Source organism: Corythoichthys intestinalis, chromosome 1 (assembly GCF_030265065.1).
Source record: "Corythoichthys intestinalis isolate RoL2023-P3 chromosome 1, ASM3026506v1, whole genome shotgun sequence".
NCBI classification, from domain to species: Eukaryota; Metazoa; Chordata; class Actinopteri; order Syngnathiformes; family Syngnathidae; genus Corythoichthys; species Corythoichthys intestinalis.
The window spans coordinates 5,534,046-5,556,139 of NC_080395.1; the positions used below are offsets into that span (position 1 = coordinate 5,534,046).

The window sequence follows — 22,094 nt, forward strand, 5'->3', positions numbered from 1 at the left end:
GAACCTTGCTAAAGGAGTATTAAAATTGCTAATAAAATCGTTTACGATTATTTTAGATGCATATGTTATATTTTTCTTATAGAGTATTCGATAAGGAATATGATAGACTCAATAATAGACTGTCTTGGAAAAATCATTTATTTAAGTAGTCGCATGAATAATGAGGTGGCCTGTGAAAATCAACGTAAAACAACTCGGCAAGGACTTTCCAGAGAGTACTTGGTGAGTCACTCTTTAAACAATCATGTGGTGTTAATAGCTGGTTGGACTTTCTTAAACATGTGTAATCTACATGACATGGTTAATGCTGATTGGGATTGATAACAGAATCGTTAGATAATCTGCCAAATGATTCCATGGTATTGAAACACTCCCAACACTTGTCGCTGCGACAGTGCAGTAAAGCTGTGTGTGCTAAATCTGTTGGCCCTCTGGGGGCCCTAGGCAATTGCCTGCGTATGCCTAATGGGACGCTACGCCTCTGGTTGCACCATGTGATATTACAATATTGTAAATGTGGTTCAAATAAAGATTTATACAGAGTGAGAAGTGCAGAGAGCGGGTTGTGATGTCGCAGTTTAAAAAAGAGCAGCATATCTCTCATGCAAAACAACATTTTACACAAAGAACTGAGAATGATCAAGTTTAAAATATTGATGTGAAAAAGAGCAAAACAATTTCAAGTTTTTTTGTTTTTTTTTTAATTTATGAACACAATTATACAATTTACGAACAAAAGCGGGCTTACAAATTTGCAATACTATATCAAGAAAACAACGCACTCCATCATAATTTACCAAATCCTACTTGCTTGCCAAAACAATTTCAAGTGTACGTATGACATTTTCTTTTAAATTTGTGAGAAACATAAGTTAACCCTTTAAAGGGTGCTTATTGAACTCATTGGCTGCCATTGACGGTGCTCAGAATCCAATCCTTTTGGACAGCCCCTCCCAGTATAAATGGATAAAAACAACTGCCAGCAGTTTAGTGGGAACGTCGCACACCTTCCCCTTGAACTCCAGCTCCATGTCGATGCAAAGAACCCGACGACGACCTCCTCGAATTCTGTGAGCGAGGCCGCTTTGCCCGGAGCGCCGACACCCGATCCTCTTGCAATCATCAGAGAATACGTGAGACCAAACCCAATGGACTCGACGTCTTCTAATAATGAAAATTTGGAATGACTCGTCCTTCTTGACGCCAAGGACCAAAGGTTCTTGTTCCCTTTTGTTAAATCTGAAGAAAGATGATCTATTCTGTATTGAATTTGATGAATGTACACTCTGATAGGCAACATTGTTTAGATCTTGACAGTCTCCAATCTATAGCTGGGATCTTCCTTGAGCTCTAATAAGACCCTCTTTTCTTCTTCCTTTATTCGATTGTTGATGAGAAATAACTCTTGAAGATGGGAGGGGTTTAACTTGAGAGCCTTGGCCAATGAAATGCATCCTTTATCTGCGATCCCGCACCGTGACAGCCTGCAACAAATGAGATGATTCACTTTAGTCAAGAAGGGAACCTGGTTAAAAGTAAAATGTCTACTTTATCCTTGGATAGTAGAAGCAGTGATTAATTTATGACAAATTATTTAAGAATACTTAAACTTTTTTTTTTACTTAAACTTTTTTCTTTCTTCTTGTAAGGAATTTTGTAGAGTTGCTACCAATGGCAGCAGTGATTCTTTGGATTAGCCGGATCAACGGAAGATTACGAACTGGAGGACCTCCTTACCTGAGGACTTTTAAGATGCAGTGTGGGCTGCTCAGTCCTTTCGAGAGGATCTCAACCCCCTCATCCGACAGATCGTTCAGGCTCAGGTCCAGCTCTTGAAGATGGGAGGTGTTTAACTTGAGAGCCTCAGCCAGTGAAACACATCCTCGCTTTGTGACCAAGCATTTTCTTAGACTGCAACAAATGAGATAATTGCCTGAAGTCAAGACGGGAACCTAGTAAAAGTGGTGAAGGTTTGCTGAAAGTGATAATGTGTCTGCCTTTTCCTTGTCTAATACAGGGTTGATGTGGATCATTAAAAAGCATTAAAAGTCATTATATTGATTTATTTGAAAAATTCAGACCTTAAAAAGCAATAAACTAAGTGTTTGAGGCATTAAAAATTATGAAAACTTGACATGGAATTTAAAAAAAAAATTTTTTTTTACATAACTTATCAGAGTTGCCGCTAACAGCAGCAGTGATTCTTTTGATTAGCTGACCGGATTCATGGAAAATTACGAACTGAAGGAGCTCCTTACTTGAGGACTTTTAAGATGCAGTTTGGGCTGGACAGTCCTTTAGAGAGGATTTCAACCCCCTCATCCGACAGTTTGTTACCGTTTAAGTATAGCTCTTGAAGATGTGAGAGGTTTAACTTGAGAACCTCAGTCAATGAAATGCATCCTCTTCTTGTTATCCAGCACATTGACAGGCTGGAACAAATGAGATCATTGCCTGAAGTCAGGAAAGGAACCTGGTTGAATTGATGAAGGTTCTACTTAAGTAAAAAGGGCCAAAATATACCGGACGTGTTGACTGCGTGCTCCGCAGTATGTCAAAAATAGGCAAAACATACCGGCTGCGCTCAGCTGCGGTCCGGCAACGCCGTCCCGTCGTGAGCTCTCGCGTAATCGTGCACGATAATGTGGCATTAAAAACAATGGCAAACACTGTACTCATCAGAGAAGCGGAAAGTGAGGTGGTCTTGATTTGATTGAACATTTTTGCCGAATTCTTATTTTGCTTTTACTATGAGTTTGTGACACTATTTCTGTTTTAAATTACATAACTTGCATAATAACCCACCGTCCATCCTCATAGCTTCTGCTGTGACGTCCCATGTGTAATGTTCTGATTGAATGTTTTCTGAGGCACCCTGAAGTGCACGCAATGGGGATAATGTTTTGGTCAAGTGACGTGGGAGTGAGGGAGACAGACACAGCCTGCCCAGAGCCACAGGTTGTGGAAGTTTGTTTTTTTTTCCCCCCGTGTGTTAATAAAAAACAAAGTTGTCAGCAGGTCATTTGTTTGATATCTTTGCCAGAAAAACGCACAAACTAAGACACTGTGCATCTACCTTTCTTTGTTGTTCTTATAAAAATGATCTGCTGCATCATAAATCACATGGTGATTTTCCAACTCCATGATGAAGCCTTCTTCGTCCATGTTCGCAGGTGTTTTAACCGTGAATAATCAATCTTGCTCCGCCCATTTTGACGGATGCATCTCTGGTAAAAATAGAAAATAGCCTTAACCCATCCGGCGGGCTCCGGGACGCATGGTCCGCAGACAGTCCGGACCACTGACTTTGAACGGCTCCAACGCTCTATCTCGCCAGACCCAGACCAAAGACACGTCCGGTATATTTTGGCCCTTATCCTTGGCTAGTGGCAATGGTGATTCTTTCGATAAGTCAACCGTATCCGCGGAAGATTACAAACTGGAGGTAGATTTCTAAGTGGAAGAGCTCCTTACGTGAGGACTTCTAAGTTGCAGTGTGGGCTGGCCAGTCCTTTCGAGAGGATCTCCACTCCTTCGTCCGACAGATGGTTCAAGCCCAGATTCAGATGCCTCAGGTTGGATGGAGAACTGAGAACGGAAGCCAGCAGGTGACAGCTGCCTTTGTCCAGGCGACATTGACTTAGACTGGAGAACACAGGAAGGAGGAAGTCGTGAGAGTGAGCCAAACCTAACTTCTGCTGACTTTGGTATGGTGCTTTGAAAAATAATAATAGATTATATTTCAAGCTACAAAACAAGACAACAGAAAATAAAGAGCAAATGGCAAAATCTAAAGATATTATGCATTTTATTTTCCCGTGATAATATCACCAACAATACTTGTGCTGGATGGACGCAGTGTTTGTTTAAGATGTCGTCAAGAAGGACGTTCATCTCGTACAACCACGATGGGTGAATCGTAGTCTTTTTTTTTTTCAATTTTTTTTAAAAAATTAAGATTATAGATTGGATTTAACCCAAATTTTGACCCATTTGAGATTTTTCAAGATTTTGGATCTCCTACTGTTTCAGGATGAACTTTAGGTAAACCTGTTACACTGACCCAGCTTTTTGTTTGCAATTTCTAACCGTCTTTACTGATGTCAATGACTTAGTTAAGGCATTACACACATTGAAATTAGGGTTAGGCAACAATTAAATGTGTTCATCTCGAGTAATAGCATGAAATATTTGCAATAAATCACACAGTCATCATCACTTCAAAAGTAGCAATAGACGTGGTTATATAGTTATCCTTCCACTCGTCCAAACAGCCACGAGTCAACTTCGCCATCAGTGCCAACCATTTCCGGTTTCTTAACTTACTCACTCCCAGACATTTTTCAGAAAGCATCGCTTTTTGTTCATTTCCAATTATTTTGGCTGATCTGTCAAGCACGACAGAATATTGTGTTTCATGGCTACACAAACTTGAAAAAGAACAAGTCAATTCCAATCTTTCATCACGAAAAGAAGTTTTTCTACACTTTTCCATTCTTCAGTTATGAGCAGTTAAAAATCCTCAATTCTTGTTTCTATACTGTTTTTGGTAGTAAACTTAAGTGTTCCAAAAAATATATGAACACATCTTTGGGAGTGAATGAGTTAATTTTGTTTTGTTTTCAGATTCGTTGTCGTGTTTTCCTATAAGCAATTCTTTTTTAATTTGAATTTTTTTTGTGTGTGAGTTCCATTTTTTTTTTTTTAATTCATCTGTTTTGTGATTTTTTATTGTTTAGTCATTCTTAGTTGTTTGTCTTTCGTGCACTTGTTCTTGGATTTGCCATCGTGCTTTTGGGCTTTTCGAACTCCACTATATTTCACTTTAGAGAACTTACTTTGATTTTTGAGAAGCCTTGACCACCAACAGCAGCTTTTCGAGCCCCAAAGGCGATCGGGAGTAGTTGGCAAGATTAAAGGACTTCATGGTTTCATCGTCTGTCAGTAAGAAAAAGGCAAGGGCCGACCACATGTCATTTGACATTTGATGCCAGGACAGATGTCTTGAAGCTAATTCCTGCTGGATCTGCTTCAGCAAGGAGTCGTCCTTCAGCTCGTTTAGGCAGTAGAACAAGTTGACATTCTTTTCTGGAGTGTTGTGTTGGATCCTTTCTTTGATCAACTCGACTGTCTTTGACTTGCTTTGCCCGCAGTCCGGAGGAGCCTTCAGCAGTTCCCCCACTAGTTCCTGGTTGCACCGCAAGGAAAGGCCAAGAAGGAAGCGGAGGAACATGTCCAGGTTTCCTTTACTCTCTGAGGCTTTCTGCAGAGCTGACTGGTGGACCTCAGTGATTGTGGTCTGCTTAAAAAGCTCAGCCACTTTTTTCAGTAACCAACCTGAATCATCCAGTACGTTCTTGTTGTCGTGGAAGAGGCTCATCATTACATACAGTGCGGCCAAATACTCCTGGATGGTCAGATGAATGAACTGAAACATCTTCTGTTTGTTTCTCCTGAGCGGAGGGACCTCCTTAAAGACCTCAGTGAATATTCCGGAGTGTTTTGCAGCTTGGCTGTAATCAAAACCGCTGTCCACCAGGTCTTTCTCGTAGAAGATTTGACACTTATTCATGGTGTGGTAAAAGGCCAGCTTGGCTAGCGGTTTCACGTCAAGGATGTACTTCATTGTATTTCTCTCCTTGGAGTTTTCCAGTAGGTAACCTAAAAATGCTGAGTACATGTCAGTCAGCGTTGTGGGAAGCTCTCCCTCTTTCCTTTTTTCCAAATGATCCTGAAGAACTGTGGCGGTGAGCCAGCAGAAGATGGGAATGTGACACATGATGAAGATGGTGCGAGATTTCCGAATGTGCTCAATGACGCGCTCCTCATTTGGGAACCTTTTCCTGAAGTACTCCAACCTCTGAGAATCGGTGAATCCTCTCACCTCTGTTCGGCTGTCGATGAAGTCGGAGTGGATATCGCGGGCCGACGCGGGCCGCGTGGTAATCCAAACCCGGGCGCAAGGAAGCAGGTTCCCTTTGACGAGGTGCGCCAGGAGCACCTCCAGCGGGTAAGCCTTCTTCACATCTATGTCCACTTTAGTGTGGTTCTGTAAGTCCATTTTGAAGCAGCACTCATCCAGTCCGTCCAAAACAAACAAGATCTTAATCCTGCTGCTTTCGTAGTCCCGCCTCCCGGACATCTGCAGGTCGGCAAATATTTTGTTCAGCGTCCCCTCGCTCATGTGCCACACGTAGAGTCGGATAAGCTCGGCCAACGTGAAGTTTTTTCCTTTGTCCATGTTCAACTCGCGGAAGGTGAAGGGAAATATAAAGTGCACGTCCTGATTGCTATTCCTATTAGCCCAGTCCAACACAAACTTTCGAACCAAGAATGTTTTTCCGATTCCCGCGAAGCCGACAGTAAGAAGTGTGCGTATCAGTCGTTGCGTCCCGTCAGGGCTTTTGAAGATGTCGCATGGCAGGATAGACTCCTTGACCGCGGTGCACATCTCCATCTGAAGGACCTCGTGCCGCTCGTCGGGGCTGGGGTCTGCTCCGTAGGTGACGTCCAGCTCCGTGTAGACATCCGTCAGAGGCTGCTGCTGCCAGCGCTCGGTGGTGCCCTCGGAAGCGAGGCTGTATAAATGCCGCAGGTTGTCTTGCAGCTCCCCCTTCAATCGGTTAATCTGATTATCATCATGGACGGAGAAGACGGCACCTGGAAAAAACAGCAGTGACCCATTATGGACAAAACACACACACCTTGCGACCAACCCCAAGGAAACTCTTTCCACTCCCCACTGAACAATCGCGTTCCGTTGATTTATGTGGGCCGTAACGCCTGTTGTACTCGTCGTTAAGATGTCATTTCTGGCCAGTATATAGAGGAATAGTCGCTCTTTCATTCAATACCAGATGGCAGCACTGTTGCATCGTAACTAAATGAGTTTTCCTGCGGTGACTTGAAGTTTCTGAGTTGAAGTTTTATATCACGGCTCTGCTAGAATAACCAATTTTTCCTCACAATTACATCGACAAAATGAAATCACAACGACAAGGCAGGGGTAGAATGAAGTGTAGAACACCAGTAGAAGTCCTAAGGAGGCAAGTAGAAGCACCGAATTAGGCCGCGTCTGAAGCTGAGTCCATAGAAACAGGGGGGCATCAATTCAGAGGAAGAGGATTTGATCAACGTTGGCATTGATCTCCTCAAAGAAGGTAATAAAATGAAAAATATAGCCATTTATCATAAACATATTGAAGAGCAGATCAAATTAGATAAGATTTAAGCTCTCCAGACCGACCTTGAACAGAGTTACCTTCACTGCTGAATAAATAACATCTTGTATTATTGGTCATGCAAACGATGGCAAAAGAAAATGTGGTTTTGTCTGTTTGTAAGCTGCTAAATTCCATTACACACCTAAAAAGTCTTTGATAGATTATAAGATTTTATTATTATATTTGACTTTTACATTTTATGTGTGAATTTAAAAATAGTGTGAAAATGGCTATTCCAGTGGTTCTTAACATGGGTTCGATCGACCCCCTGAGGTTCGGTGAGCAAGTCTAAGGGGTTCGGCGAAGGTAAAGACATGCGCAGCCCTATTTTCCCCTGATGATTAAAATCTAGGCAAAGTACTGTAGCTTTTAGACCAGGTTTTGGACTGGTTTACTCCCAATTAACTTACTTAATCCGTTTCTTTTAACAGCTAGACCTCAATCAGATAGGAGGAGGAACTGGTTTGCTCAGTGGAAGGTTGACTCACACTTGGTATGCGGGAATACAACAGACCAATGGCCAGCGTGGTCTCAAATATTGACCCATCTATAAAACATGCTGTCAAAATGTTAAGAATTTTGAACAAGAGTTTGCTAAATTATTAGCTCGCTAGCTTAGATGGGTAGGTTTTGAATTAGAAATTAACTGCTTTATGATCTAATTCCAAAGGGATCGGTGAATCCACATGTGAAAGATGTGGGGTTCGGTACCTTTAACAAGGTTAGTAACAACTGAGCTATTTGTAAAGAATAGAATATACTGGACTGTCTCAGAAAATTAGAATACACAATATTCTAATTTTCTGAGACAGTCCTGTATATTGTTCTATGTAAAGGACGTCAGCCAAGGTCGGCCCCCCACATTTTTACCACGCCAAATCTGGACCCCTTTGCAAAAAGTTTGGACACCCCTGCTTTAAATGGTGGATTAATGTACAGGACTGTCTCAGAAAATTAGAATATTGTGTATTCTAATTTTCTGAGACAGTCCAGTATATATTTTTTTGTTCACTTTTCAGATCGACCCTCTGCCAGAGCTCCAAGGGCTGAGAGGGCAAGAGGTAGAGCCAGAGGCATGAACAGACCCCTCCCAGGTGTAAAAGATGATGTTTCATTTCAATGAAACGAACAGAAAGTGTGAGTTTGGTGGCAATAATGTCGATTGTTCACAAACTATTTTCAAAAAGTGCCATTTTTGGAATGTAAATGACACCATGCTCATTTGCTCAACCTAAATGTGCGTTATGTCTAATCGAAGCTAAGATGTTCAATTTATATGATCAGTTGTCAAAACCTGACCGGGATTTATAGTTGATCAGTCATCAAGCAATGTGTTTGACTTTCCATATTTGGCATGTGAAATTTTTCGACTTTAGCTGGTGATGACACTTTCAAAAATGAAAAAGAAATTTGGGAAAAAAAAAGTTTATGACATTTGATGATTTAGGAATAAAAATATGTGCAACAAGGCATGTTTGCACAGTTTTTTTTTGTATGTACTCATGGAAAAATCAACCCCTAATTTCACAAAAATTGCTCAGAGTGTGAAGAGTTAAAATGAGAGGAATCTCTCCGGTTCTTTGACATGCGGAGACTCCTGTCATTGTACTAACACCACGGCAATGATTAGTTGGAGAATTGATTCAATTTTATGATGTCCCACAAGTAATTTTTTAAAGTAAACTGTTTTCTATTCATATAAACTGCTGCCATGTTGTGAAAATAAAAAATCAATGTATTGTTACACTGATCAGTGACTTTTTTTTTTTTTTTTTAAGAGTGAAGGATTTATTTTTAATTCTTAATGATTTCTCATGTTCTTCATATGTGGCTAAAAATGACCTCATCTATTGCTCTGGGGATGCATGTCAAAGAAATAAATGAGATGAGAAAGAGCTATTGATGAGATCTTGATAAGAGCTCACCATTCTCAGATATGTTTTAGATGAAAAAGAGAAACAAAGTCTATCTGTTGTTCCTAAGGGCCTTTTACGAGCAACAGAGCAGCAACAAATGATCACAAATTGAGAAGCAATAGTTACTGTATGTCTCAGGAGTTTAGATTGGGAAATAGATGAGCAACAACATTTTTGCTACGAGTCATTTCATGGTTAACTTCCACAGTTTTCAAGTCACCTGCTTTCTACCACGGAAAGCTACGTCAGGGACTAACCTTTCATTTCCACCAGGTCGCTGCGCAGCTTCTCGGCCAAATTGTTGTTACCGATCTTCTCCAGAAGCATGATGGTCTGGTCCAGAGTGTTCTCGCCGTGCTTCTTTATCAGCTCGTCAGCAATGTACACCCGGCGGCGGTCTTCGCGTACGCTTTGAGGCAGGTCCGTGTGGAACCTAAAGGACTCAAAGTCGTCCTCCCCCAGCTCCCTCAGCGTGTTCCACAGCAGCTCCTTCCTTCCGCTGTCCAGAGCCATCCTTCTGACTTACATACGTGTGTGGGAGGTGACTGTGGATCAGGTATCTGCGGACGACAACTTTTATTGACTTATTGTAACTTGAGCTCATAAACTGTTTGAGTGATGTGACGCAAAACACAGATGTCAGGTCTTCATTCCTCTAAGCAGTGGTCGAATATAACGAAGAAAAGGTATTTTTCATTACTGTCCTTTCGTGCATTTTTGCGAATTTCTACTTAAGTACAAATATGAAGTGGTACTTTTTACGTTTACTTCAATACATTTTCCAGCACATATATGTACTTTTTACTCTACTACTTTCCAAATTGTTTCCTGGGTTCTCCCTTAGTTTTGATTTTTCTTTTTTTTCTCATTATAAATTGATCGCTTTCATGCCCTTGGCGCAATCGATAAACCCCGTGCAACTATACCTTATCTGAGCACGAGAGGCAGCAACAGCGTTTTCAATAGCAGCTCCTTACGCTCTGTGTCCAGAGGCATCCTTCCACCTTGTAAACGCATGAGCGAGATGACCATGGATCGGGTATCTGTGAACGACAACTTTTCATGGCTTACCATAACTTCAATCTGTTGAAGGACTGCAAGCTGTCCTCCCCCAGCTCCATCAGTGTTTTCAACTGCAGCTCCTTACGCTCGTTGTCCAGAGGCATCATTTCACCTTGTAAACGAGTGAGCAAGATGACCGTCGATCAGGTATCTACAGACGACAACTTATTGTAACTTGAGCTCGTAAAGCATTTGAGTGACGCGACGCAAAGCATGGACGTCAGGTCAATCTTTTTCACTCATGTTGGAACTCCCTTGTTGCTTTGTTCACTACAGTGTGGCACTAAATGACTTGTTTTGAGATTGAAAATGCCTAAAAACATATTGGAAGAAAAAGTATAACAGATTCAGTCTGAATTTCCTTTTTCAAAGAGGCCAGTTTGCAAACAATCAAATAATAGCTGGCAACAAGGAAGCGAGTTGCCACTTGTACATTTCACAAGAAGTTGCTTAACCTTCTAAAGCACCCATGTCTTTCTAAAAAGAAGAAAAACTTCAATGTCATTAAACGATCGTTAAAAATTGTGTCTTATGCAAAATATAATTGGGTATTTCAAGCTAAAAGACATTTTGATGGACACAAAATGTACTGTGCAATTAAAAGATTTTTTTGTGTTTCCCGTTAAGCACATGATAGAATTGCGACGCGATAAATGAAACAGTAGGCTAAGTGACCAACGGAGCAAATTATAAACAAACTTTAAAGGGAATAAAGTTAGGACTATTTCACCTTATCATTTCAGTTAAAGTGAAAACTTACGCGGCCTTGTTGTTGCCTCTTCTCCTCCCGTCCGTGTGACAACTTGTCTTTCTGGTCCTCCTAGACAGGGCATGCTGGGTGTGAACATTGGTGACACCCACAACACCATATATGTGCATTATTGCCACCATTTTGTTCAGATTGAGCAGCTTTGTGACCAGTTGGTATCTTTTTAAAGAGTGAGGATGGGGGAAAAACATGTTTTCAACAACAATGAAAATAACAAAAATATTCGGTTGACAAACAATTTTTTCATGACGATGACATGACGAGCTAAAACGTGTCTTGGTGTAGTCAACCTGCAAGGAGCCGCGCCGAACGACGCGATCTGTCTTCCTTGTCCAGGTCGGGACTTGTACCTGCGTGAAACCTCCCTCCCAATGCTTTCAAGAATGTGCGCTGGAAACTAAAGGTGCTAGCTTGGGCTTTGTGGTAGAGGTTAGATTTTGTGCCCGAACCCGAACCCACAATTTAAGCATTCACGTTCGGGTCAGGTCGGGTCGGGCCGCCATGCCGGACTAATAAATTATTTAAAAAAAAAAAAAAAAAATGGAGAGCAAGCACTCTGTATTGCGCTTTTGCTTGTGCGTGTGCACGAACGCCGTGGCGCCGGCCGCTTATCCTTCTTGTCCTCCCTCTCCTGTTCCCTCTCCTTGTCAGAGAAGCGCGTCCATGTGAGAACAATATCCCACACACTCAGAAATATGTTTAACAAACTTTCCCAGCGTTATTTCGTTGTGTGAATGCTTTGATAATTCTCAAAAAAATATGTAGATTATTTAAACATTAAGAAAATTTGCGTTTTTTTCTGCCAACTCGAAGAAATGAAAATAAATTGCTGCTGCTGCGTTTTTTCCGCGTCACTCAAAAAAAAAAAAAAAAAAAAAAAATCGGGTTTTTCGGGCTCGGGCCTGCAAATCTAGTTAAGTGATCGAGCTCAAGCCGGGTCGGGCCTCAATACCAGCGGGCCGTGTCGGGTCGGGCTGGATTTTTTAGGCCCGAACTAGGCTCTACTTTGTGGTCATGCACTTGCCTGCCGTGCTAGATGTGTCATATGACGCGGCTCCTTGCAGTGCTCCCCCACTAAGCCAAAACTCTTTAGCTGCCAGCGCACCCTCTTGAAGGCATCAGGAAGGAAGTTTCTATGCACCGCACACAACGGGGACGGATCGCGTCATGCGGCGCGGCTCCATGCAGACCGGTTACGTTGAGAGACGAAAACAATTTTCGTCGGACGTCAGTACAGCGAGTCGAAAATATGCCATAATTTTCGTCAAATGTTCACAATGTGTGAGATTTTCTCAGCCTGGGTAGTATCAGTGTTTGGTTGTGTCATTAATTTGTTGTGCTGCACTCCCCCAGTCCCTCTCACTGGTGTCCTCTTGTGATGGCCCTGGCCGTTTAATTATTTATTTGCTTGATTGATTCACCTCCCTCTCACTCGCCATCGAGTCAGGAGGGCCTGACCCACCACTGCCCTCGCGGCGACAAAATGCGCGAGGGTGATCTCTCCCGTCTTCGCACGACCCACGACGGGAGGACCGCCGATGGGTATATAAAATGTATAGGGGAAAAGTAAACAACTAAAGGGAACCGTGGCGTACCCAAAGTCACGAAATTACTTTCACTTTCGTGACTTTTTGTACTGTCAAATTGTCACTACTTCCAGGAGAGCAGTAGTGACGGCATAAACAGTTCACTTGAGGAAATTAATCCATTCCGGTTCGTTCAGTAAAGAGACTCGTTCAAACTAATCATTAAACGAATCGTTGGCCCCCTCATCTCCCACTTGCCCAAATGAATCGTTCGGTGAGTAAACGGGAAGTGACGTTGCCAAACAAATCCCAAAGACTGCTTGGCAATATAACTGAACGGGAAGTGACTTTGCTTGGTCCTTCCCCCTCTAGCACACAGGCTCATCATTGGCCGCTCGTCATAGCTTCAGAACTCTTTTCGCTGCCCCGTCTCTCCCCCGCTGCTGCAATAGTGAGAACAACTGAAACGTTTCCAGTGTATTAATTTAAGTTTTTTTTAATTGTTCGATGATTTTTAAAAGCAATTATTTTAAGTTAGGGTTTTAATGTTCTCATTTAAGACAACATTTTAAACAAAGAAGTGAAATGATCAAATTTAAAAAATTGATGTCAAAATGAGCGAAACTATTTCAAGTGTACTTATGACATTTTCTTTTAAATTTGTGAAAAACTTAACCGCCTGTGACACGAAAAAGCATGTTTATTTCATAATACACGCGGTATTTTATGCTCCTGAATGATATGGACCGCTTGGATGTGTGTGGAAGCGATCGCTATATTTATTTAGTTTTTTGAATCTCACGCCAGGAAAATGAGTGACTTCCGGCTTCGGTCTTGCATTAAGGAGGAGGGCGCTGTGACGTGTACGGTAGAAGACGTCCTCTTCACGCTACAGTGTACTGTTGTGTATGAGGACGAAGGATTCAGCTGATTTTGCGGATTAATACGTTTATTTTTCGCATCACGCCAGCCAAACGGCTGCGCCTTTTTGGAGTTTCAAAAGGTTCCCATTAACCGTGGATATTTACTGTGGGACCATTGGACTTACGATGAAGTGAGTAAACATCTTGTTTTGTATTATGTCAAATATGAATACAGCGATTACAAAGTAAACACTACAAACTTCCTTTAAATGAAGGACTACTTACGTTTGATCATTGATAGGCATGTAAAAAGCTCTCCTAATGCATTGGCAGCAGCACGTTAGCTGCGTTAGCTCCAGCCACCCTCCTCCGGGGAACGAACTGTAAATTCCTCTGCGCCGGGCGGTTTGCCGATCCGCGACGACAATAGACAACCGGGTCGTCATGTCAAATAATCCAGGATAGTTATGTGTGATTTTCCGCTTTGAAGACTTTGAAACATCACTCGGTTCGGGTTAGCATGTCGGCTAGCTGTCACGCCTTCTGGTTTGTTTACATTCTCCGAAGCCGGGGAAGGGAAATGGTGTCATAAAATATCGTTCGGGAGGTGCGACAGTAAAGGTGAAGTCGACAGTTTTGACCATTATGGAGTAATTTTGCCATGTCGTCCTGAATAAATGCATTTTTATTATTTCATATTCCATTCAGCACAAGACTGTTATTTGTCATGACCATGCCATTTATTTAGCAATTGGGGAAAATACTTGGATAAAAAGAGTATCCTGTAAAAATATTGAAGTAAAGAGACAGAAACAATGACATTTTGCTGCTCTCTTCGTCGCGTTTTCCTCGTTGTGAATAGTTCCCCCTCAACGGGCAGAGTGGTCCTTCTCAAGCCATTTATATAGCTATTGGGGAAAAATACTTGGGGAAAAAGAATATCCTGTAAAAATATTGGAGTAGAGAGACTGAAACAATGACATTTTGCGGCTTTCTTCGTCGCGTTTTCCTCGTTCTGAATAATTTCCCCTCAATGGGCTGAATAGTAAAATCGATGAGCCAAGTCTACCGCTGACGTCATCCACCTGTTGGGGACGCTAAAGCCCTACAATGGTAGGCGTGGCTAACCGGCAGATTAAAAGACTAATTTCTCGTCATCTGTGCTTTGCTAAATTGTTGTATATAGTCGAATCGTCTCAAAATATGATTCTAATTCACATAATAATGACATTTTAGACTTTTTTTCTCGTGTCATATGCTCTTTAAGTTAACCCTTTTAAGGGTACTTATTGAACTCATTGGCTGCCATTGAGGGTGCTTAAAGTCCAATCCTTTTGGACAGCCCCTCCCAGTACAAATGGATGAAAACAACTGCCAGCAGTTTAGTAGGAACGTCGTAGACCTTCCCCTTGTCACTGCAAAGAACCCGACGACGATCTCCTCGTATTCTGTGAGCGAGACTACTTTGCCCGTAGCACCGACACCTGGTTCTCTTGCAATCATCGGAGAGTACCTGAGACCGAACTAAATCCGTAGGAGACCAAATGGACTCAACGTCTTCAAATAATGAACATTTGGAATGACTCGCCCTTGTTGACTTAAAGAACCAAACGTTGTTCTTATTCCCATTTAAATCTGAAGAAAGACACAAACAATAGATATTGAACATGCATTTACACTCTGATAAGCAACATTGTTTAGATCTTACTTGACAGTCTTCAGGCTATAGCAGGGATCCTCCTCGATCCTCAATAAGACCCTCTTTTCTTTTTCCTCTATTCGATTGTTGATGAGAGATAACTTTTGAAGATGGGAGGGGTTTAACTTGAAAGCCTCAGCCAAAGACACACGTCCTTTAATGGTGATCTCGCATTTGGACAGACTGCAACAAATGAATTCATCGCCTGAAGTCAAGAAGGGAACCTGCTAAAAGTGATGAAGGTTCTGCTGAAAGTAACATTGTGTCTTCCTTTTTATTGACTAATCCAGCACGGTAGGCGAGCGCGCTGAGCACTAAGCCAAAAGCCCAAGCTAGCTACTTTAGCAACCAGCGCACATTCTTAAAGGCAACGGGAGGGAGGTTTAACGCGGGTCCGGGTCCTGACCTGGACGAGGAGGACAGATCACATGGTTGTGTAGCCTGTCTTGTGGTGACCCCTAGCTATATAGGACTTTTGCTTTGTGTTTTCTTGTACAGACGAATGATGACACGAGGAGGCCGCTCTGTTGCCAGCCGGAAGGAGTTGTATTTACTCACAGCCATCTAATGGAAAATAGAAAATGAATACAGCGACATCTCTAGCTAAAGCTCTCATACGCACCTGTCAACTTCAAGAATACATTTTTTTGTGCACAGCTTCAAAACAAATACAGCAAACATAACTTTCTACCTTCCCGACTGTCAAGTTATTAGGGCCCGAGCACTAGGTGTACGAATGAAAATGGCCAATTTGGAGGCCTGAACATGCACGAAAAGTCACCAAAATTTGCACATACGTGCGGCTTCGCGTAAATTTCAATAATCTTCCATTGTTACGAAAAAATGTCAAAAAATGGCTCAGTGGCGCCCCCTTGACCCTTAAAATTTTCAAAAAGGCCTCTCCTCTCAGGTTTTCAACGTAGAGCAATGAAATTTGGGGAGTAGATACCTTATGCCTAACTGCTCAAAAAAGCCTCTTGCACCCATATTCCAAATCCAACAGGAAATCGGGTATTTTCGATCAAATGTGAAAATTTCATCGGTTCACAGTTGGAGTTTACATTTGGAGGCCTGAACATGCAGGAAAACTCACCAAAATTTGCACATACACGCAACTTTGTATTAATTTTGATAATCTACGAAATAATTTAACAAAATGGCTCAGTGGCGCCCCCTTGAAATTTTCAAAAAGGCCTCTCCTATTAGGTTTTTTCAACGTAGAACAATGAAATTTGACGAGTCGATACATTGTGCAAAACTGCTCCAAAAAGTCTCTTGCACCCATATTCCAAACCCAACAGGAAGCCTGAAATTTTGGATCAAAGGTGAAATTTTATCGATTTAACTCATTCACTCCCAGCCATTTTCACCGGAGCAAGGCCCTTCGCTCCCGGCCATTTTGCTGGATTTTGACTGATTTTGCACGGCCGACAAAAAATTCTGTTCTATTGCTATATAAACATGGAACCCACCAAAAGAAAGATTAGACTCTCTTTTTTCAGCAGAAAAAAAAAATAAGTTCATACGTTATTTCATTCTTTAGAAATCAGCATTAGAAAATAGCTTAGTTTGAGCATTTTTCCAATTTCTGATGAAAAAACGGAGAAAATGAGCTTTTTGTAAACGCAAAAATTTCAAACATAATTTTGACTTTAACACGGCTATTTTTTGCTTCAGTGACATCCCAAACATCTGAATAATGTTTTCCTTTTACAAAATAACATGAACAACCAGCCAAATAGAGCTTTTCATAGCAAAGTAACAATTTATTCACACTTACCTAACTGAGAGATGACGTTTGGTGGCTGCGACAGCGGTTAAACTTTTCCCTCATTGCCGACTGTCTCGTAACGATGGATTTTTTTAAAAGTCTTTTTTTGTGGTGACCACTGTCTCGTTCACCAGGGGAACTTATGTTCCTGGGGGGGAACTGGTTTGGCCGTGCGCGTTTCCGTGCAGGACACTCGAGCGTGCGGTGGACGTGAGCAGCAAGCTACGGAGGGGCTCTGCTAACTTCCCTAATAAAGTTGTACTGTTTGAATTGAGTTGTGGGCTCTTAACAAATGCGCTACTGCCCTCCAGTGGCCAGTTTTATTGCTTTAAAATGGGTTTTGAGGCTTGTTTTTTGTTTTGGCGATAGATCGGAAGCTCTAGATCAGGGGTGTCCAAACTTTTTGCAAAGAGGGCCAGATTTGGTGTGGTAAAAATGTGGGGGGCCGACCTTGGTTGACGTCCTTTACGCAGAACAATATATTTAAGTAAATTTTAGCAACCATTCTGTGTGTCGCATTTGCTTTATTATTATTTTTTTAAATTAATAAATTCAACAATCTCACAACTAGCCGTTCTCTTTCAACTCTCGGGCTCTTGCAAAATACTGCTGCTGTAAAATTAAACTAGCTTCAATTTGCTTCAATTTGTCGCTACTTATCTTCCCTGTAATCTTGTCGTACATGTTAGCGTGTCTTGTTTGGTAATATCGCCTCACACTGAACTCTAAAAACAGCGACTGTCTCTTTGCAAATGAGGCAGACACAGTTGTTGCGTATTTTAGTGAAGAAATAGTCCAATTTCCACCTATCATTGAAGCGTCGGCCGTCACAGTAAACTTATTTTTGTTGATTGTCGCCATTTTAGAAAATTGGAAGTAAAGGGTCAAAAGGGGTAATGTTGCTTCGAGTGCTACTGCATTTTACTGGGTAAATGAGGAGCAGCATTTAGTGTGTAAGAGACTTCATATGCTGGTAGCAGTACTGCTGACCAATTTATTAAGTCTGTGTGTGAGCCAGACGTTATTGATTTTATGACGGAGGCAGGGGGCCGGATGAAGTTTGACGACGGGCCGCATTTGGCCCCCGGGCCGGACTTTGGACATGTCTGCTCTAGATGCTTCTTGTACAAAAAAACGCAAAAGACGTATAAATACGTAATCGGGACACTGAAGCATTTGGAAATAGAACGTATTTATACGGTTCTGGGAGCAAATGAGTTAAGTGATTTCGAATTGTTGGATCGTCTTCAGAATTGGTCAGACTATTCAGGAGACATATGAGATCTTAAGTTTTCAAAATGGTGAGTTTTCATTCAAGGGTCTGACCTGGGCGTGGTCCCAAAGTCGGCCATTTTTGGGCAAAACACCAAATTCAGAAAATGATTAAAAACTCTGTGATACAACGTTCAATCTTTTTCATTTCTAGCGTGTATATCAGATAGCCCAGCCTGAACACGACTGCATTGAAATATTACCCATTAGGCCTGGCACCCCCTAGTGGGAACAGGGAATGGCCTTCTTTACAAGACAGGCTCCTCCTCCAAGGGAAAAAAATCTATTGACCTCGAACCTGTTTCAGGGAAGCCTCAAGACATGTGTTCAGGTACCTGATGAAAAATATTGAGGTTTCGTTGAAGCGGAGAGGTCCATACCGTAAGTGAAAATGACCGTCAACAATTTGTCTCGCCAAAAACTTTGAACAGTCATAACTCGGCAGATATACAACATATCTGTGCCAAACTTCCCGTATTTGTTGAGAGTCATACCCTGAAGGGTCTTGTAGGGGTCATTTGCATCAACTCATCAGTGCCAACTAGTGGCGACGAAGTTTTAAAAAAGGCCTCTCCTATTGAGTTTTTTCAACGTGGAGCGATGAAATTTGGGGAGTAGATACCTTATGCCTAACTGCTCCAAAAAGCCTCTTGCATCCATATTCCAAATCCAACAGGAAATCGGGTATTTTGGATCGAATGTGAAATTTTTATCGGTTCACAGTAGGAGTTTACATTTGGAGGCTTGAACATGCACGAAAACTCACAAAAATTTGCACATACATGCGGCTTTGCGTAACGTTTGATAATCTTGCAACGTTACGAAAACATGTAACAAAATGGCTCAGTGGCGCCCCCTTGAAATTTTCAAAAAGGCCTCTCCATTTAGGTTTTTTCAACGTAGAGGGATGAAATTCGGAGAGTCGATACCTTGTACAAAACTGCTCCAAAAAGTCTCTTGCACGCACATTCTAAATCCTACAGGAAATCGGGTATTTTGGATTGAATGTGAAATTTTATCGATTTACAGTGTACACATTTGAGACCTTGGCACCTAGGGAATTAGTTTGATCATCCTCAAAATTGGCGAGACTATTCATGAGGCATATGAAATCTTAAGTTATCTAAATGGTGTGTTTTCATTCACGGGCCTTACCTGGACGTGGTGCCAAAGTCGGCCATTTTTTCGGCAAAACACCGAATTTGAAAAATGACTGATAACTCCCTCATACAACGTTCAATCTATTTTAAATCTGGCATGTGTGTGAGGTATCCCAGCCTAAAAAGGAATGGATTGAAAATTTAGCAATTGTGCCTGGCGCCTCCGAGTGGGAACAGGAAATGCCCTTTTTTACGGGACACACTCCTACTCTAAAGGGAAAAAATCAATCTACCTCAAACCTGCATAAGGGGAGCCTTAAGACATGTGTTCAGATGCCTGATGAAAATTTTTGAGGTTTGGTTGAAACAGAAGGGTCCAACAGGAAAGTGATCATGACTGTCTGTATTCTGTCTCTCCACACATTTTGAACAGTCATAACTTGGCAGGAAAATATACATGATATCTGCTCCAAACTTCCCATGCTTGGTGAGAGTCTTACCCTGAAGAGTCCAGTAGTGGTCATTTGCATCGACTCTGTAGCGCCAACTAGTGGCAGCCGAATTTGTGGCCATTGCGTGCTTGAAAACTCAAAACAGATTCTCATCAGTTTTGTCACTTCCCGTTTAGTGATTCGGTCCTCCGGTTCCTGACCTAGCTTGCTGCTAACTTGACTTTCCAGTAATGACTATGCGGTGAACGAATTAAAAAAATGAAAGGATTACATTGCTTGAGCAATTTAGCTCAGTGTCTGGATATAAAATCAATATATCTAAGAGTCAATTATTCCCAGTTAATAGAGAAGCGCTGGTTTTGGACCATAGCAGCACCCCGTTCCAGATTGAAGAGAGACAGTTTACATATTTGGGAGTGGTCGTTACACGGCAGTTTAAGAATCTTCTAAGAGATAATTTTACTGTTTTGTTAAATCAGGTTAAAACATCATTATCACAGTGGTCTCCCTTAACATTATCGCTTGCCGGACGTATAAACTCAATAAAAATGAATATACTTCCAAAATTTATGTACTTATTTCAGAATATTCCAGTACTTATTCCAAAAGCCTTTTTTGTTTCTCTAGATTCCATAGTTTCCTCGTACATATGGCAAGGAAAAAGGCCTCGGGTCGGTAAAGCCATATTACGGAGACCAAAGAAGGACGGAGGTATGGGGCTCCCAGACTTTCGTCATTATTACTGGGCTGCTAATATTCGTTGTATCGCTTTCTGGATGGTCCAGGCTGGACGTCTTTGGAGCTGGACTCCTGTGAAAATGTCTCTCTTCCTGCACTTCTAGCTGCATCATCAGACTGTCAAATACCAAACTCACTTAACCCAGTGGTACGTCACACCCTTCGTATATGGGTCCAGTTTAGGAGATTCTTTAACTACAAACTGTTTTCTCCCTTGAGTCCGATTGCCTCCAACCACCTTTTCATCCCCTCTTCTTCTGATTATAACTTTCGGATATGGCACGATAAGGGTATCAAATCATTTGCTGACATGTTTGAAGGTGGACACTTTGTATCATTTACTCAACTGACTGAGAAATATAATCTGCCCAGAACTCACTTTTTTCGTTATTTGCAAGTCAGGCATTATGTGCGCTCTAATGTGCCCAATTTCCCCTTAGTACCCAGTCCTAATCCAATCGACCGGTTTCTCTCCTTTGATCCACTTTCCGAAGGTGCACTGTCAAAACTGCATAACTACATTTCGTTATCATTGGGTTCAGCTATTGATAAGGTAAGGGCAGCTTGGGAACAAGATTTGGGGCATCTCCCTGATAATTTGTGGGAATCTATACTATCTTCAATACATAAATCATCAATCTGTGCTAGGCACTGCCTTCTTCAGTTCAAGGTGGTGCACAGGGCTCACATGTCCAAAGCTAAACTGTCCAGTTTTTACCCGAACATTACGGCCACCTGTGATAAATGCAAATTTGGGGACGCTACATTGATACATATGTATTGGCTGTGCCCCAAACTGCAGAAATTTTGGTTTGATATTTTCCAAACTCTGTCCACAGTACTAAATAAGAATATTAACATCAATCCTACCCTTGCTTTGTTTGGTATTTTTCGTGAAGATAATGATCACTTGTCATCTACAGAACAACGTATGGTCACCTTTGCTCTGCTCTTGGCTAGACGCACAATTTTGCTACAGTGGAAGGGGGCTGCCCTGCCCAAGCTTATCCAGTGGCGTCGGGATTTAATGTCTTGCCTCAAACTAGAAATGTTGCGCTTCTCTTTGACTAGGTCAAGGAGAAGGTTCCATACGACGTGGGATCCTTTTCTGACGTACTTTCACAAAACTCAAACAAAGCCATGAGATATGCTCAGATGTTCGGAGGGAACCCTTAAGACGTATGGATAAATACAATCATTCTCCTCCTATTTTTACATTTTCTCTCTCTAAAGATAAAGATATATACAGATATGGACATAAATGCAACAGCTTTTATTTTGTGATGCACTGCCTTTAACTCATCATTGGTATGTATTTGTTTGCCTAAATACTATAGTTATTCAGGACATTTGGGGTTGTGGGTGGGGAGGGTTTATCTTGTGTTATCTTGTTTGTAAATTTCTGTTCATATACATGAAAAAATTGAATAAAAATATTTGAAAAGAAAAAAAATGAAAGGAAAGGACTTTGTCACATATTTGTTAACGTGGAGCCTATCAAATGCTGCTCAAACAGACAAAAACACCACACAAATCTTGCGAGCATGGTTTAGTGTACTACGTTTCTCAACAGACTCGGGACTATCTATGACGACATACTATCAAAATTACAGTAATTTAAAACATGGGTAGCAACGAGGTAAGCAAAAGCTGAGCTGCGGTCGCGTGACAACAGTGAAGAGGGCAGAGAACTGTCACTATAT

At 41.6% G+C, this 22,094-nt stretch overlaps 1 protein-coding gene across 12 annotated transcripts; it reads right to left on the reverse strand.

Annotated features, from left to right (window-relative positions):
• Window positions 1-133: 133 nt before the first annotated feature.
• LOC130908989 (NACHT, LRR and PYD domains-containing protein 3-like) lies at window positions 134-17,026 on the reverse strand. 12 transcript variants are annotated; one of them, XM_057825605.1, is made up of 12 exons: window positions 16,839-17,026; window positions 15,068-15,241; window positions 14,873-14,994; window positions 10,962-11,021; window positions 10,211-10,313; window positions 10,066-10,143; window positions 9,397-9,699; window positions 4,839-6,660; window positions 3,475-3,645; window positions 2,259-2,432; window positions 1,738-1,911; window positions 134-1,484 (listed from the first exon to the last, which is right to left on the reverse strand). In XM_057825605.1, exons 7-12 carry the CDS (start codon window positions 9,650-9,652, stop codon window positions 1,304-1,306), a joined length of 2,778 nt encoding a protein of 925 aa, XP_057681588.1. In that variant the 5' UTR covers window positions 9,653-9,699; window positions 10,066-10,143; window positions 10,211-10,313; window positions 10,962-11,021; window positions 14,873-14,994; window positions 15,068-15,241; window positions 16,839-17,026; the 3' UTR covers window positions 134-1,303. The 12 variants fall into 12 exon arrangements, with proteins under 12 accessions (XP_057681588.1, XP_057681676.1, XP_057681510.1 ...); XM_057825693.1 differs by having other exon boundaries at window positions 10,066-10,182; window positions 10,287-10,352; XM_057825527.1 differs by having other exon boundaries at window positions 10,211-10,352.
• Window positions 17,027-22,094: the final 5,068 nt, after the last annotated feature.